The sequence below is a fragment of the Haemorhous mexicanus genome, chromosome 3, assembly GCF_027477595.1.
Source record: "Haemorhous mexicanus isolate bHaeMex1 chromosome 3, bHaeMex1.pri, whole genome shotgun sequence".
In the NCBI taxonomy this organism is placed as follows: Eukaryota; Metazoa; Chordata; class Aves; order Passeriformes; family Fringillidae; genus Haemorhous; species Haemorhous mexicanus.
This window is the reverse complement of record NC_082343.1, coordinates 108,229,021-108,246,117: the sequence shown is the minus strand read 5'-3', so window position 1 is coordinate 108,246,117 and position 17,097 is coordinate 108,229,021. Positions and strand designations below refer to the sequence as shown.

At 41.0% G+C, this 17,097-nt stretch overlaps 1 protein-coding gene across 1 annotated transcript; it reads left to right on the top strand.

The window, feature by feature from the left end:
* The first annotated feature begins 106 nt into the window (after nucleotides 1–106).
* Nucleotides 107–13,590, top strand: LAPTM4A (lysosomal protein transmembrane 4 alpha). Its single transcript, XM_059842933.1, has 7 exons — nucleotides 107–436; nucleotides 7,070–7,190; nucleotides 9,243–9,319; nucleotides 9,417–9,539; nucleotides 10,722–10,817; nucleotides 12,186–12,284; nucleotides 12,810–13,590. Exons 1-7 carry the CDS (start codon nucleotides 122–124, stop codon nucleotides 12,882–12,884), a joined length of 906 nt encoding a protein of 301 aa, XP_059698916.1. The 5' UTR covers nucleotides 107–121; the 3' UTR covers nucleotides 12,885–13,590.
* The last annotated feature ends 3,507 nt before the right edge of the window (nucleotides 13,591–17,097 follow it).

Sequence of the window (17,097 nt, the reverse complement as noted above, 5' to 3'; positions counted from 1 at the left end):
GCAGAGAAGGACCTTTCGCCGCCAGACCCGCCTGAGGGCCGACGGCAAAGGCGGGCAAACCCCAACATGGCGGAAAGGGCACCGCCCCCACCTCAGGTGCGGCCCCCGCCGCCGCAGGTGAATGCGGGGAGTCAGTACTAGAGCTATTGTGATTGGTCAGCGATGCTGTCAATCAGCCGTCACCGCGGCAACACAGACTCGCCCCACGACATTCTCTTGGCGGTTGATTGGTCAGTGCGGCGGTGACGCGCGCCGGGAGTTTTACGGCCCTCGGTGTCGGGAACTGCTTGGAGAGGGCGGGTGGCGGGTCCGGCGGTTGGTGCTGTGCGCTACCGCCATGACGTTCAAGAGGAGTCGTGACCGCTTCTACAGCACCCGGTGCTGCGGCTGCTGCCATGTGCGCACCGGCACCATCATCCTGGGCACCTGGTACATGGTGAGAGGCGGGGGCGGGCAGCGGCTGGAGGGGCGGCGGTGGGGGCTGTGCTCAGCACGCGTGCGCGGGGTGCTCGGTGGGGCGGGGGAGCGGCGCCCGCGCGGCCGCTCTGAGGGACCGCGCTCGTCCCGTTCCCGCCCTGCTCCCCTGCCCGGGCAGCTGTTCCCTGTGCTGGGACGGCCGGGAGAAGCTGTACCGGGGGATTTCCTGGGGTCACCCGGCGGGGCTCAGGTCCCTCTTCCGGGCTCTCCATCGGGCTAACGAAGTCCTGCTGTCCCTCGGCATCCTCCCTTGTGTTTGGAAAAAAAAAGTGAAGAGAAAGTTCAGAGCGTTTTATTCTGTGTCTCAGAGAGATTGCGTAACTCTTCTCTTTCTTGGTTTGGAGGGGTTGAGACTTTAATACAGCACTGAGCGTGTAAGGGAGTTCGGGGGAGAGTGGAATTTGGGGTGCATAAAAGGGGAACAAGATGAGATACCCGTGAATGGTCTGAAACTTCTGAGAGGAAGATGAGTGTCCCCCACTTTGTGGCGAGGGAAGTTCCAGGTTATTCCATACTCTGTTCCTGAAACACTGATTGAAAAGCAGTGGCAACAAATTTGTCTCCCAAAACACTTCCTTTTTTTTCTGAGAGGTGAGTGCTTTGTCTCCGAGGAAGAGCTGCGGTAGTGCGGTGAAATACTAGAAATAAAGTTCTGAACTAGGGCGAAGTAGAAATGTGAAAACAGTAGCAGCAACTTAAAGGCCTGGAGCCCTAACTTGCCTTGGTTCCCTTAAAGGGGGCCTGAACTCCCCTTTATTGAAGTAATTTCCTCATCTTTCCTTTCCCTTAACCCTCGTGGGCAGTAAAAATGAGAGGATAGTTTACAAAAGTTGCATCATACCTTTTCTGTTCTCTTGAAGCTGTAATCAAAAGCTGTGTTCTTCTTTGCCCTTCTCCGGATCGTAAGAAACAAGGAATGCTGAATTTTTGTGTTGCTATGAAACAGCCATGCACAGAAACTGCCTTTAGAAGCATGGGGGTTTGATTTTGGGGAGTTCATGGTTTATTTTCAACAAGTATGGGGAGATCCTTTATTCATCTTCTTCCCTCAGTTGACAGAAAAATGTACAGGCAAACAAAGTCTCTGGAGAGATAGGACTTGAGGAAAAGGCGGGGTAGGGGGTTGGAAATGTAACAAAACTTTAGGGAAAAGGTATCTCTTTCAAAATGAAATTGGACAAAAGTCTTGGTGCTAATTAAGTTCTACCATTAGTTCATTTCAAAGGAAAAGGTCCATTGTACTATTGAGAATCAAACTTATAGAAACCTGCAAACCACCCTGTGCTGACGGATGGAGTTCAGAATATGTTTCTGGTCCCTCAAGTAAGAGCACAAATCGTGAACAGCAAGGGGGACAGTGATCCTTGTTACAGAACAAAAGCCCCTCGCTGCCTTCCGCACTGGCGTTCCTGTTCGCGGGAATGGCTGTAAACTCAGGAACCTGCTGGGGGCGGGGGACAAGGAGATGTTTCCGTGGCCACAGACCTGGTAGCACTTCCAGTTTCTGCCTTTCCTGCTGTGCTTATGTTTCCTCTTGTTGCCTGGATGCGGCACCTCTTTCTTCTATCTCAATGGGTGCTGGGGACGGTGGCGGCCGCCCCGGGCAGCTCCGAGGCTGTGGCTCAAGGGGCGGAGTGCGGCTTTGATCTCGCGTAACCGCAGCCACTCGGTCTGCTGGAGGGAAAAGTAGAGCTGAGTTCAAGGTAGCAGGGGGCATGCAAAGTGCTTTAGAGGTGCGAGTTTTTATTAAAAAACCCCTGTGTATCGAACACTTTGTTAAGCCGTGCGTTGAATACTTTTATCCAGTTCTCAGCTGTCACCTGAGTAAGGGTGAGAACTTTAAAGTCTGGCAACAGCTGTCTGTTTGAGCTGAAAAAGGTTATGACATGCTGGTCTTCCCTAATGCTTTAAAATCAGAATTCAAATATAAATTGCACTTTTTTTGAAGGTAAAATACAGTTTTGACTGTGAAAATTAAATTTAATTGTCTTCTGCCAAGCTTTAAAAAATTGTCCAGAACATGTCAGGTTTTTTAGACATGTTAATTAATGCCCCATTTAAGTATAGCTCCAACTTAGTCTTTCAGGTTCTTACGAGAAATATTTCTAAATCAATTGAGTAATCTCTGCTTTTAAATTACAGTGGGACAAATAGTAATAACTTTATGTGTAGGGTGGTGTTTTTTGGTTTGTGAGTTTGCTGGGGCTTTTTGTTTGTATTTTGTGTGTTTTGGTTTTGTTGGGGTTTTTTAAAGGATGTAGCTTTTTGGAGGGGGAGAATGTTTAGTTCAAGAATAGTTTTATGTTGCTGAAAATCTTGCTTTTTACTATATAAACTGTGTTCTCGTGCAGAGCAGTCCTGAAGGAATTTGCTATCAAACTTAAAATGGAGTCTCACAGCAATCTACTCCAGATGTTTTAGTAAGATAAGACTTCTGTCTACTTAATACATGTGTTATTCTTACATAACCATTTCTTTAGGCATTCTCCTATTCCTTGCTTTTTTGTGTACTTTTAAATCATGAATGTAATTGACTTTGCTCCTCACTTGAACAGTTTTATCACTGTCCTTGCTGTGTGCTTCTGCAAGTCCAGAGGGAACTAGGACTACCTTCTAAAATGTCTGCTGCTGATGCTGTGTGAGCAGAGAGTGTCTCAAGCACGGTTCTGTCTGTGTGCTGCTGCTGTTTGTGATCAGTAAATAAAAGTGTATTTACCAAAAGACAAGTTAGGAACATTTCTGGCAGAATTGTACTTGAGTTCCAGGTCTGATAAAGCTTGGTTAGCTCTGCAACACCCATTGCTGTTATGTGTAGGAAGGAAAAAGAAACCTCCCGTTCCTCTCTCCATAATTGCAGTCATGTTGCTTTGAAGTTTGTTTCTTCCTGTAAACTTTCATATTGGGCACTGCACTTTCCAGCAACCGGAAGCACGAACACTGCACTGGCAAAAATGGGATCAGAGTTCAGTAAACAGCATAAAAGCCAATGGTATTGTTTTGGAGGGAGGGGCTGCTGCCTTCTGGCAGTAAACTTCAGGGCTGCAGGCAGTGATGCAGTTGCTGCTGGTTAGCAGGAGCATGAGGGGGATCTCTGGAAGTATGTGTTCACTAAACCAGATTAAGACTAGTTATACTGGCTCATTTCTGTCAGTCTCATACTGGTAGTGCTAGAGGCTCTGAAGTACCCTATTTAAAGTTACTCTTCTTCAGTTTTTTCTATTTCAAAATATTAATAAATCAAAACAAATCAGAACATCCATCTTGTTTAGTTTTTTTTTTTCCTTTATTTTTTCTTTCTTTTTTTTCCCCTTTGGAAACATGCCTAGGGAAAAAAATACTGGAAAAGTGAAAGGAAAATGAGTGTAGTAGTGCAAGGCAATTTCCCTCTTTCCCCTCATAAAAGGATATTAGCAAATTATAAGTAGGAATTCTTGGTTTTGCCCAAGTCACTCTGAGTGCTTGGGGAAAACTACACTTCATGTTTGGGCCTCCAGAGAGTTGAAGCACTTACATGATGAGGCATAAAGTGTACACTGTGGAGATAAAACTCACTAATTAAAAAGCTAATGCTTCTTAAGAGTTCCACAGTCTTTTGAGTTCTAATCATATGGGGAGGTAATATTTTGTTACCAGTGTGTAATAAATGATGACTTTCAACTTGAGAATTTGAAATTTCAGCTATTTGTATTTTGATTCACCAAACTATTAAATTTAACTATCCCAGATATGAAAATGTAAAATACATTCCTTAAACTATTACATTCCTTATACTATTACTATAACCTAAATTAAGGTTATTTTCATCTTAATGGGATTATTTTTTAAATAGGAACTTGAACACGCATTTTGCAATTTTTTTTGGTTACTGTTTTTTATTTCCTAGCAAATAAAGACCAGAATCAGGCTGCTGAGATTTCTGAGGTGTTACTTTAGGGTGCTGCAGTATCCACTGAGAGCTGTCTTGTCAGGCTTGGGGGTTTTTTGAGTTTGTTTTTTGTTCTTTTTTTTTTTTTTTTTTTTTTGAGGGGGAGATGGTGATGGGTTTAATCTTCATATTACACTGAGTTACGTTTTTTCTGACTTCCCTATGTAGACATTTGTGAACATACATTTGATTTGCAGTTAGTATATGCTTAAAAGCTCTAACAATGTTCTGTGGTCCAAACCGTATTCTTGCTGCCTGTTACACTGATTATTTTGAAACTGGCCTTGTGGTCTTGCTGTTATCAAGCTTCTGGGAAAGAATGAAAGTAGTTAAAATACAGGCTCTGGCTATGTAGTTCTTGATCACATTTAACATATGAATTTCAATTAATTGCTCAGTGTTGTGATGGATTTGTAAACAGTAGTAATGGAATGCCGGAAACCCTGAGGTGTTAATTGACCAAGGTTTTGGGTTGTTTGTTTTTCTTTAGATTTGTTTTGATTTTTTACTATTTTTATTTGATCTCATTGATTCTAATAGATTGAATTTTGAATGGCTCTTATTTTCTGTTTTACTTGCATACCATCTCAGGTTGAGAAAATAAACCTTTAATACTTGGAGCTACACTCAGTAACTAGTGAAATTACCAAAGACTTTGGTATTCTGAATTAGTACCACAGATAAGATGAAAATAAAAAAGAAAGAGACAGATGGAGAATCACAGTCTCAAAATTCTGAGGCATTCTAGTTCCTCAGTACTTCTATAGTAATTCAAGTGCTGCTTACTCCTTATCCTGAGGCAGATAGCCTGTCATGGCAGTCAAACTCATGACTATGTATAAACAGTAAATGATTTAGTTCTAATTGAACATGTACTTTTGTGCTTTATAAAGAAGAGATCAATGTTTCAGCTGCCAGAGATGTGAACCTTTGACCTAGGCTTTTTGAAACAAGTACAGTGCAGAAAGGTATTTTCCAATATGCTCAGTTCACTCATAGAGAAGAGGAAATAGAAGGGTTGAAAATGCAGAGAACATTGAGAGCAGAAGGTCAGAGTACAGAAGGATGAAGCAGGTGGGAGATGAAAGTGTTCCATCTTTTTGATGAATGGTGAAGCAAAATAAGATTTGGAAACAAGAGGCAGGTGAGCAACTTGACAGTTTGCCCTTTAAGAAGTATCCTGTGAGAGTGAAAAGAAGTGCATTTCGAGGCTAAAGATATTGGTGGTTAAACAGAGTTCTTGACTACCAGCTGTTTCGTCTACTATGTTTTATATAAAATGCCTTATAGAAATACAAGTGGCTCAAAATAGCTGGAAATTCTAGTAAGTTTGTGTAATACATGATGAGATGATTTCATTTCTACAAAGTGAAATGCACTACCAACTTTAATTCCTCTAAATGGTTCTTCTAGCTGAAAGTGCAAGCAAGCTTATCACCATTTATCTGTAAACCCCTGGGGAAAAAGAAGAAAAAAGTAATAAAAACACTGAGGGGAAAACAAGTTATAGGAACTGTGAGCCTCAAAACTTTTAGTAGGTTCAGAATTTTTTTTTTTCCTTTCTGAAATCTTCAGTACATAGACTTGCCACCATCGTTGACTTCTGGAACCATGCCCATAGAAGAAGGAATACCTGGCAAATACTCTTAAGTTGTGAGAAACTGCAAACCAGTTTTTTTTTTTTTTTCTTTTGAGGCTAATTGGAAGGGATCCTGCTGCTGGTGGTGACAGTACTGAATACTGATTGGAAAATGTCTGCAGCTAAAAAAGACCATCATGAGTTTTTTTTGGGTTTTTTTTTTTTTTTTTTTTTTGTTTTTTTTTTGTTTTTTTTTTGTTATGCAACCTTTGGCATGTGTCTCCAGATACTAGTAATAGAAACTATGTCCCTGTAAACTTTGGATATGTTATAAATGCTGTCAAAGCAATTTTACAGAGGCTTCAGCTACTTCTGATTCTTTGAGCTCTTACTGAAGACATTTCTGGTGTGTACCAAAATGGGGCAACAGAAGGAGTCTTAAGTGGCAGCGTGAGGGAAGAGAGAGACTGGTGAGCACACACTGTGGGGCTTGATCTTCATGTGAAATTTTTTTAACTTCCCCTGTGGTTGTGTAGACCTTTCTGATAAGGTCTGGTGAGGTTTTAATAAGTGATCTGGGAAGCAGAGGAAGATCATCTCTCTAGATTATTAAGGCTGAAATGTGGCAGAAACCCAGTAATTTATTTGTATGTTAAATTAACTCAATTTGTTGTAGAAAGCAGAAATTCTTTCAAAATATTACTCATTCTGTACCTTTATCTTCCTGACCTTTTTTAACTGTTTCCAGTTTTTCAGTTCACAACTCTGTACATTCATCAAGCAGCATCAGCTTAATTAAGTTATTTGAATCCCTAGGAATCTTACCATCCCCTCAATTTGCCAAGTTATTTAGTGGTGATTCATTGAACCTAGCAAGTGCTCCACACTCTTTGGGTTGTTTTAGTAGTCATTTAATTAAATGAGCTTGAAATTTAACTGTAAGTTGGGCTTTTTTTTTTTTTTTTCTTCCACATACAGGCAAAGGGAAGAGTTTATTTTTAACTGAAATAAAGGATTATTAGTGGTCATTAAAAACATCTTAGCTGTTGCAAAGTAATTAACCGTGAGGTAACTGTGATCTCTCTCAGGTGGTGAACTTGCTGATGGGCATCTTGTTGACAGTAGAAGTGACTCATCCAAATATGGTGCCAACTGTTGACATCCAGTATGAAGTCATTGGAAATTACTATGCTTCCGAGAGAATGGCTGGTAGGTCTAGAACTCTGCTGGCTGATGGGAATATAAAGCATGCAGTACCATGGATTTGTCTTACACTAGATTGTAATATATGCATACAACTTTTAATAAATATGGTTATCTTATTTTCTGAATTTCTCTTTAGTTATTCTGGTATTGAATTCTTCTACAAGAATAAAAAGAAAGCTTTATGGATTATTATTTTAACTTCATTTTATACCCAAGCATCTTGAGTGATGAGATTTCTTGGCCTTCTGATGCTTTGAGTGTTGAAGTATGTGTGGGACATCTCTGATTCACTTTCTCCATAGACATTAATTATCTTTGCTGTCTCAGTAAACAAGCAGCAGAAAACAAGTTTAAAGACTTCTCGTCAGAATTTTTGGTCATCTTCATAGATCAGGAAATAACTTAGAGCTCCTGCATATGAATTTACTAAGAAGAAAACCATGATAACTTTTGAAGAAGAGATGAACAATTGGGATGCCAAGTACTTGAGTTGAAACCAAAGTGTTTCTCTAAGTTTCACCTGAATAAATGAAAGAGAAAGCACCATGAGCAAAATTATGCCCACTCTTTTACTGAGTGTATGATGTATACAACTGTAATTGGTGGTTTTAACTATTGTATCTGTAAACTTAAGCATATGCTTTGCTTCTCATGGCTTTAAATGTGCAGAAATGTGTAGTGTGGCACTTCTACCTCAGTCTGTTGTATTACATTAAAATTTAGGGAGGGTCAGATTCAGTAAATTTAAATAGTACAGCACTAAACTGGATTTTGAGCATTTTGGATTAATTGTTCATGACCCGAGTTGAGGATCTTTCAGTTCTGCCCTGTGACTGTAACTCACATTTCCACGGATGAAAAAAGAATGGGAGCAAGGACCAAATTCTTCATGAGGCTAAGATATTAAGTAAAATCACAGCAGATGTCTGTAAAATGTCATATGATCTGAAAAGGCTGTTAAGCTTATATGAGTGAAAGATGCTTCTAAAACTGAAGGTGCTTTCTTCACTTTTTAGTGTAAAATCTATCACATGCTTTTTGACTTAAAAATTCTTATTCCTTATGTTGGGATCTGGGCTAGAAGGCTTTGTGTGTGTGAAAGAACCTTACAGGTGTTATTGTACTAGTGTATACTGTGAGTAATAACTCTTCAGAAGACAGCCACACTCGCTGGTGATTGCTGAGACTTATGTCTGATCAACACAGTGCATTTCATTCCTGGGGGGGCTCTTTGATGCCATCTCTGTATGTAGATACTAACTGCAGAGTAGAAAGGGTTCTCAGATAATCTTTTCCAAGCAGGGCAACAAAAAAATTTTGGCTTCAATATTGCTAAAAACCATTTATTTACCAAGTCTATAGACTCTCAGGCTGGTTTCTTTGTTTTTAAAAAAGAACAAGTATAATCTAATTTGTGGAAAGCAGCTCTGCTTCTGTAATCAGTAACTGTGATTACACAGGAGAATCTTTATCATGCAGCTTCCATGAGTGTCCTGGATTTTGCTACAAATTGGTTTCTATTCAACTGCCTTTTCTTGTAAATAGTGGGATACCTTCCACACAGTGATTTCCTGTTTTCCTTAGTGTTACTGAAGGAGCAGTGCTGCTCCCACTGCCAATGACCAAATTATGTAACCAAACCATTTTCAAGTGTAAAGGTTGATAGTGTGTTAGCTTCACTTAAGATTCTGTCGAGTTGTAAAGTTAATCACTCACATATTTTCAGCACTGACACATATTGCAAATCAGCATCATTATGGTGCATTACTGTCAAACTGTGTCAAGCTTCTAATTGGTGTTCCTGGGCTTTAGTCAGGCATTTGATTAAGGCAGAGGGATTTTTCCAAGTAGTTGTAGGTTTTCTTGAACCAGATCTTTATTTTTGTTAGGAAGGATCTGAATTACTCTTTTTTGCTGCTGGTAGTTGGCATGGATGAGTCAATTGAGAACAGATCATAGTAATGGACAAAGCTTGGTTACCTGTCAGCTGCAGTGTGACAACTCCAGGAAATTATTGATTCTTACTGGTTTTTAATTTTTTTTTTTTTAATCCAGAAAATGCCTGTGTTCTGTTTGCTATCTCCCTCCTCATGTTCACAATCAGTGCAATGATGGTGTATGGTGCCATTGCTGTAAGTATATTTTTAATCTATGGTTTGAAAGTTGCTACTTGATTTTTTTTTTTTTAACTAAATAATTCACAGGCTGCTCCTTTTTTCTATTTCTTAGCATCGTGTAGGCTGGCTGATCCCATTTTTCTGTTACCAACTCTTTGACTTTGTGCTCAGTTGTCTGGTTGCCATCAGCTCTCTAACCTACTTGCCCAGAATCAAGGATTACCTGGATCAGTTGGTAAGTATTCAGCTCAAGTTGCTATTTTACATTTGAAATTTAAGTTTGCTTTAATTGGATCAGTGACTGAGCTACACTTCTCTTTGCATAAGAAAAAGGAATTCAGCCTGCAGCAGCCATAGGTGGTTATTACGGGCATGGTAGCTTATCAGGGGTGGAAAAGTTAAAGTTGTCATTGCTCCCTAAAAGGAAAGCCAGGGAGAGTAAGGAAAGAATTGTGATGGGAACTACTGGTTTAAACTGTGTTGGCTACAGTTGGACTTGGAAGTGTGTTCCTAAACACACTTAACTGTGCCTTTTAAGCAGTGGGGCTCGGTGGCAAATTTGATTCTGCAGATTAGAAATGTGTTGACCCTTTGTTGGTAGGGAACAGGAAGAGAAGTATAGGTAAGGACTGTAGAAGAGTAGGTAAGGATTCCCACAGCATTGCCCATGGAATCTGAGCTTTCCTTTTTACATTCTATGCGTCTCTTCTCAAGTTGCAGCAACACTTTCTAAGGAAACTGCAGTGGAGTTCTCACTAATGCTGCCTGTGTTTTAACTGCAAGAAGAGTCAATGCATAGAATGTACTGTCTGCAGGGACCAGGAGCTCTGTCTGGCTAGTGTTGTGATTTGTTCAAGTAGATGTTTAAAAGCAAGTCCTTCTTAAAGGGAGAAGGATTTATCTAAAGATAAAATCTTTAGATTAAGGTTTGAGGGAGGCTTTGTTACTGTGGTCAGGGAAGGAAAAGAGACAGGTTTGCACAAGTTCTGTTTTGGCTCTCCAAAGCTTGGGGGTGACATCTTACACTGCACACCAGTGTGTTACAGGTTGGACTGACAGGATGTAATTAATAGTAAGTCATTAAAGAGTTGTAGAGGACCATGAGTACAAATACTGTCCTGCAACTGTGAAGAAGAATTTGTGTTGGGATGAGACTGATGAAGTGACTAGGGACACAGACTGTACTGTAGTGATCTGTTCTTGTGGGACAGAGACAGGATAAATACTGTGCTTTGTGGGGGGAATAAAGAGGAAACTTGTTAGAAATGGAACTTTTTGTTTCAGGGGAGTAGTTTACGCAAGGGCTTGTTTCATTTGGTATGAAGCTCAGAAGTTTTTCTATCATATTTGATTGTGCAGTGTTCATTCTTATCTCTTCTTTTTCTCCCCCTTCCCCCCTGATTTTTTTTTTCACTAGCCGGATTTTCCTTACAAAGAGGATCTCCTTTCTTTGGACTCCAGCTGTCTCTTGTTTATTGTTCTGGTGTTCTTCGTATTATTTATCATTTTAAAGGTAAGTTAAAACTTAATCGTGTGTCTGTTGCAAAAGTTAATAAATATTAAGATGGTGTCAATCTGAGTTAATTCTCAATGCTTAATTCAGAACCCAGCTGCCTTCTTAATGCTGAGGTAAGAACTTACAGCACAATTGTTGGGATGTTCAGTTCCAGTATGACTTAGATCTAATATGTTGTGTACTGGTGCCTTCAGCTAACTTGTGTGTGTGCAGTGGGATGTGCTTATGCCGCTCTGCCCTTCCTGAGTAGGTAGGAGGAATGCAAAAAGACTTTTTGTCTATGTGGAGATAATTTTAATATTTGTAATTAAGCTTGTAGTGAAATAATATTGAGTTAATGCATACAAGTTTCTAAACAAAATGTTTAAAATCTCTCACTGTGCCTAACAAACCAGAATGCAAGTTTTGGAAGGAAGATGATGGAATGAGGAAATGTATAAGTTAATTCTAGACCTGCATCTTCCTCCCTTCTAGGTGATAGTAGCAGTTACTTTCTTTCTGAAGATCTAAATAATGAGGTGTTCATTTGGGTTATAAAAACTCTTGTGTAGACAAAGCATATTAGAAAAATAAATTTATTATATACATTGGCCATGATACTGTTCCTTTATTACATTCATGTTGCATTTAAGAAAAAAATTAAATAATGAAAAATATTTTTACTGATTTTTCTATACTTTTTCCAAGAGGAATGTTTAACTGGGGAGAGTGAAAGTCTAATACAGTAGATAGCATTTCTGTATTGTGGGAAATTTGGTACCTTTTGTACAACAGTGCTAACTTGTCAGTGAGAGATTTGGAGAGGTTAATGTTACACAAATTAGTAATAAAAAATGCCTAATCCTCATCATATCATGATAGTGTTTCTTTCTGCAGCAGTCAGTGTTGACTCCAAGTTCAAGGTTCACTGCTCTACCCTCTCCCTGCTGCCTCAGTTGTGTGTCTGAGCCCTTTCCTTAACGCTGGCAGTTAGCTGGAGCAATATTGCTAACTGGGGGATGAGTGGGATTGTACTGTTGGCCTCTCCTCCTCCTCCTGGCAGGTTTGGACTGAGATCAACAGAAGCATAAGCTAGTTGGGGATTAATTTGATTAGCACTGCTGAGGCAGACAGAGATTTGTTGAATGGATCTGTGAATTCTTTTGCTAAAATCTGTGTGGTGCATCCTCTATGAGTCACTGTAAATGCAAACTGGAGAGCAACATAGGTATGTGGCCAGGTCTGTGAAATAGCAACCATTCCTCAGATATGTGTTGTCTAAGTTGATTTATGCTCCTTTTTATCATAGGAATGTCATCCAACATCTAATTTCTGAACCAGCCAATGCTTATAAGGTGTTTAAAAGAAAAATCTCTCTTCTTTCAGGCATATCTAATTAACTGTGTATGGAACTGCTATAAATACATCATCAGCAGAAATTTGCCAGAGATTGCTGTGTACCCTGCTTTTGAAGCTCCTCCACAGGTAAAACCTTGTTTTAAGATAAAAGGAAGCAGTATCAATAATTTTGAAGTAGAAAATCACCACATCCATGTATGTTTCCAAGCCTTGTCCAGCTTTCTAAAGAAAGACTGGAAAGATAAAAAAATTTAAAGCAGCTAATTTTGTGGTGGATTTCTTAGCTAAATTCTGAGTGCCTAAAAGGAGGGTCTTTAGAGACAAGTCTTTGAATGTTTTTCTTGCGATAGAGGGAAGCTTTGATTGCACCAGTCCAAACCTTCCTTGCTGCTTTGCAAAGTCAAGATGCAGTGGGGTGTGGAATGAAGGACCAAGGGTTAGGCTCAGCAGAGCAGTAAACTGCTCCTGCACCTTCTTTCATTTTGTCATTTGCGTACTAGGAACAGCAGTAAATTCTTAAAATAACTTTGCCTGCAACAGAGGATTAAGCTGCTGATGAGCCATGTATGCTTTTGTTCTCTTTTTCTCTTTTTTTTTTTTTTTCCATTTGAAATCTCCTGCATTAATCACTTCAAAATGTCTTCTCCTTAGTATGTTCTGCCAACCTATGAAATGGCAGTGAAGATGCCTGAGAAGGAACCTCCACCTCCCTACATACCTGCCTGAAGCAATTTTTACGTTCATTAACATCTGTACCAGCTTCCTGGAGGTTTTGTCTTTTAATCTTGCAAAACTGCTTAAGTAATAGAAATATTCAGGGCTTTAGGAGCAAACTGTTCTGTTTAAAATATGTTTGATATAAACTTACTAAGCAACACACATCTGAGAGTGATTTCATTTGCTTTAATTTTTGTTCTCCCTAATGCTCTTAAACATTTTATTGCCTTAGGGCCTTACACCTGCAAGAACTTATGCATGTGACTAACTTGTGGCTTTTAATAATACCAATTGAGCCACTCTGATTGAAGTTAGCTGTGATTATAAGTGTCTGCAGGATTTTGCCCTTAATTTATATTAATTTTTTGTAAAGTAGTTCATAAAGACAATCTGATTGTGCAGCAAAATGACAGTTTGCCTTTATCCATTTTTTGGAAGGGGAAGGGTTTGAATGTGGTATATATGTGACTTTTTTACTTTGCACTTTTCTCATATGTTATCTTACCTTTTATTGTGGTTTTTTTTTGGTTATCCTATGTCTTGAAACAGTATTTTTGAGGAACAAGTGAGGGTGGCACAGGAGTTCTATTACAACGAGCTGGGAATGCAAGAAAAATAAATAGAAATGTGGAAGATGGTTGCATGCTTCTAATCTTCTATGTATTTTCCTCTTTGTGATAAATGATACTTAAATAAATCTTTTACAAAATGTTTACCAGTAGTGTTGGTTGATCTTTTTGGTGGCTTTTTTGTTTAAGTGCTTCAGTGTGCTGCAGACAGTCTGGCATACTTAGTTGCAGGTTTAGTGGTTGATCCATGCTTCAGTAGAAGTCCTTATGTGGCTGGGGAACATGGATTCTCTCTAACACACCATCCTGTGTTAAAGCCTTTGCAGTTCAAGTACTTGGGTGACTTCTTGTCTGATGGGTACTTAGCATGATCTGGGAAAAGGCAATTGTACTGGAGGCTGTGAGCCCTTGGGGTAATCTGATGTCTGGTCAGCTCAGGCATTAAAGCAGGACAGGCACCCAGCAGGACTGCAACATTTACATTGGAAAATGTCCAGAGTTGTTGGAGATATGCCATAACTTAGTGATGTTCTGCTATCAACAAAAAAAAAAACAAACCAAAAAAGCAAGCTACAAAAAACTTTCCACTCTTTTGTAGCAAGAGCTGTAAAGAGGTAAAAGATTATTTAACGATTTAGTATGGCTGAAGAAATAAAACACTTCACTGCTTTGGGAGAGATGAGGTTACCTGGTGTTAAATTCTAGGAAAAGGGATTCAGATAGTTGCAGCATATAATGTCTGGGGTTATTCCTGTATTTTCAATATGTTATCTCTGTACACATTTAAAAATGTTCTGTAAGGGCTGTTCTATCAGCAGTAGTTTCTCCTTTTTAATTAACTCATGTGCCACCTGTGAGAACACTTTGAAGTGCAGTGGTCTCAGAGCCTCTCTGCCCCTGTTCTGACAGTGCTGTCCTGGTGGTTACCCCGGGGGGGTACCCAGGGTGGGCCCAAGTGCTTCCAGCAGCTGCACTCTTATTTCCAGATTCTGAGCATTAGCAGTGGATCTGAACTCCCCCAGAGACTCCAAACTCAGGGCATCTTTGGATGCTGCCACAGACAGCTTCAGTGTGACTCTGGAGTGAGGGGAGGGGGGTGTCAAAGACCTCTGTGGTTTTGTGTGGTATAAGAAACACAGCTGAAACTGAGTGTGCTGCTCAAACATGGATTCCAGCACACACTCTGCTCTGGGTCCCTCTGCAGTGAGGGAGTGTGTGTGTCTGTCTGATCATGAGTGGGCAAAGAGCTCCTGCCAAGGGCTGTTTACTGAGACTGTCCAAGTGGGTGGCTGTTTACTGAGACTGACCATGTGTGTGAGCAGTATTTGCCAGCAGCAGGCACTGCCTGAAATTTGTCTGAGTGTGTATGCATGTGCTCTTGCTCAAAAAAGCTGCAGTGTCTTCTGAGAGAGAAAAGCCATTATACACCCCTGGAGCCCTGCCCTGTGGCTTTCTCCTGCTGGAAGGGTGGTGGTCCCTCTTCCCTGCTACTGTTTGCAGCCTTTGGGAATGTGATGGTGGCCTCTTCTACTGTGCTTTTGTGGTAGAACTTGCTCAAGTGAGTCAGTGCCAGCCTGGTGCTGTACAGCTGGGGAGTTGGTGGTTCCTCTTCTAAATCAAGGCTTCCCGTTCCCCTGATGGAGATGATGGGAGAGAAGATCCTGCACGTGAAAAACGCCAATCACTTGTTTTTAGAATTTTAAAAGTTTAATGATAAAATGGTTATAAAAATAGTAATATAATGAGAGTAATAAAAAATTGAACAATTGGGATTAGGACAATATGAGACAATAAAAACAAAGAGTTATGGACAGTCTGGGTACCTCTTTCTGGGCAAAATAAGCCTGAAAAAGGACACACGTTAACAGAGGATTAACCCTTAAAAACAACATCCTGTTGCATATTCATATACCTCATACATGATGCATAAATTCCATTAAAACAAAGCATTCTGTCTGGTTAGTGTCAACTTCCTCTGAATCCTCACGGAGTCCTTATGATTGAGCAAGGCGGGAAGAAGTTCGTTTCTTCTGATAAATTCCTTTTCTCTGAAAGATTTAGGTGTCCTGTGGCTCCTATCTCGCTGCGAGTCCTCTCTTCAAAAAAAGTATCTTACATAGCATAGTTTCTATTTTAACATTATGTTATAACCTAAAACTATATTTAACACACTACTTAAAATAATACAACATAGCTTTCTAACATAACACATATTAATTTTAATATTTGCGAAAAGCCAATAATAAAATACGCATTTTTCACACTGCACGACAAGATACAGATTTGGCAAAAGCATCTTCTAACGCCCTGTGCTGGAGATCGGGGTGCCTTTGTGCCTTAAGCCGTGCTTTCCCAAAAGCTCACCGCAGCTTCCCGCAGGAACTGGCCAAAATGTCCTCGGCCAAATTTGGCAACAGAGCGGGCAGTTCCTTGTGCCTTGGTGATCACATTAGGACCTTTTCTCCCCTTCTTTGCAACTACTGTCCTGGAGACTGAAATGCAAAATTAGCCTGGAAAGAAGAACGGTGTCTGGGCTCCCCCAGTGCCCAGGTTTGAGCCCTGCCCCGGCCCTGCCGCACGCTCCCAACGAGAAGCTCTGATTCTCGCCCCCTTCCCTCTCCCCAGGGCTGAGCGCCCGTCGGGGCGGCGGAGCGAGGGCCCCCGGCCCGCCCTGGGGAGGCGGCGGCGGCCGATGCCCCCTCGGTGTCCCGTCCCCCTTCCCGCTCCCGGCAGCTTTAAAGGCGGCGCGGCGGGCGCGGGCCGGCGGCAGCAGCACCATGGGGCGGGCGCTCGGCATCCTGGGCTGCTGCCTGGCGCTGGCGCTGGCGCTGCCGCCGCTGCCCGCGGCCCCGCGGGGCCCCGCGCTCCGGCCGCGCCGCCAGCCGCGCCCCGGCGGCCGCTCCGCAGGTACCGCTCCGGGCCCGCGGCTCCGCGCTGCCGCTCCGCGCCTCGGAACCCCGCGTAGCGCTTCCCTACCTGTGCTCATTGCTCGAAACATCTTTATTTCAGATTCGTGGAAGGACCAGGTTGCTGAAAAGGCTTTACCTACAAACACTGCACTGGCTCTTTTTTTCTTTCTTTCTTTCTTTTTTTTTTTTTTTTTTTTTTTTTTTTGACAAACCTTGCTTGTCCTTTTTTTTCTTTTTTTTTGTCTTTTTTTTTTTTTTTTCATGTCTTAAGCTACGCATGCATGCACTAACATTTCTTTTTCTTCGTGTTTTTTTCAGCTTCCCAAAGGCAAAACTGAGTTATAGGATGAACATAGAATGATATAGAATATACCTGGGTGGGATCCTCGATTCGTCTGGTCTATTACTCCATCCAAAGGCAAAATCAACTATGCTGCTGTGCTTTCTGAGGGAATTTATGCAATTTCTTTTTTTCCCTCTCTTTTCACTTGAATCAGAGAAAAAAAGGTTTCTAATGCCTTGGGGGAAAAAAAAAAAAAAGGTGCTGTTTTCACCTCTACTTTTAAGATACTTGTGAAGATTTTTTAAATTTAAGCTGGAATGGAATAATAAAAGTCAACTTGATAGTAGGCAGGAGAGGTGTGTCAGGTTCCCAAAACAGCCCTCAAGGTGTGAATTCAAACTGAACACCTCATATTTTGCTATTTAATGCACTGGTGAGCCAGGATGTCTCTTTTATAGAAA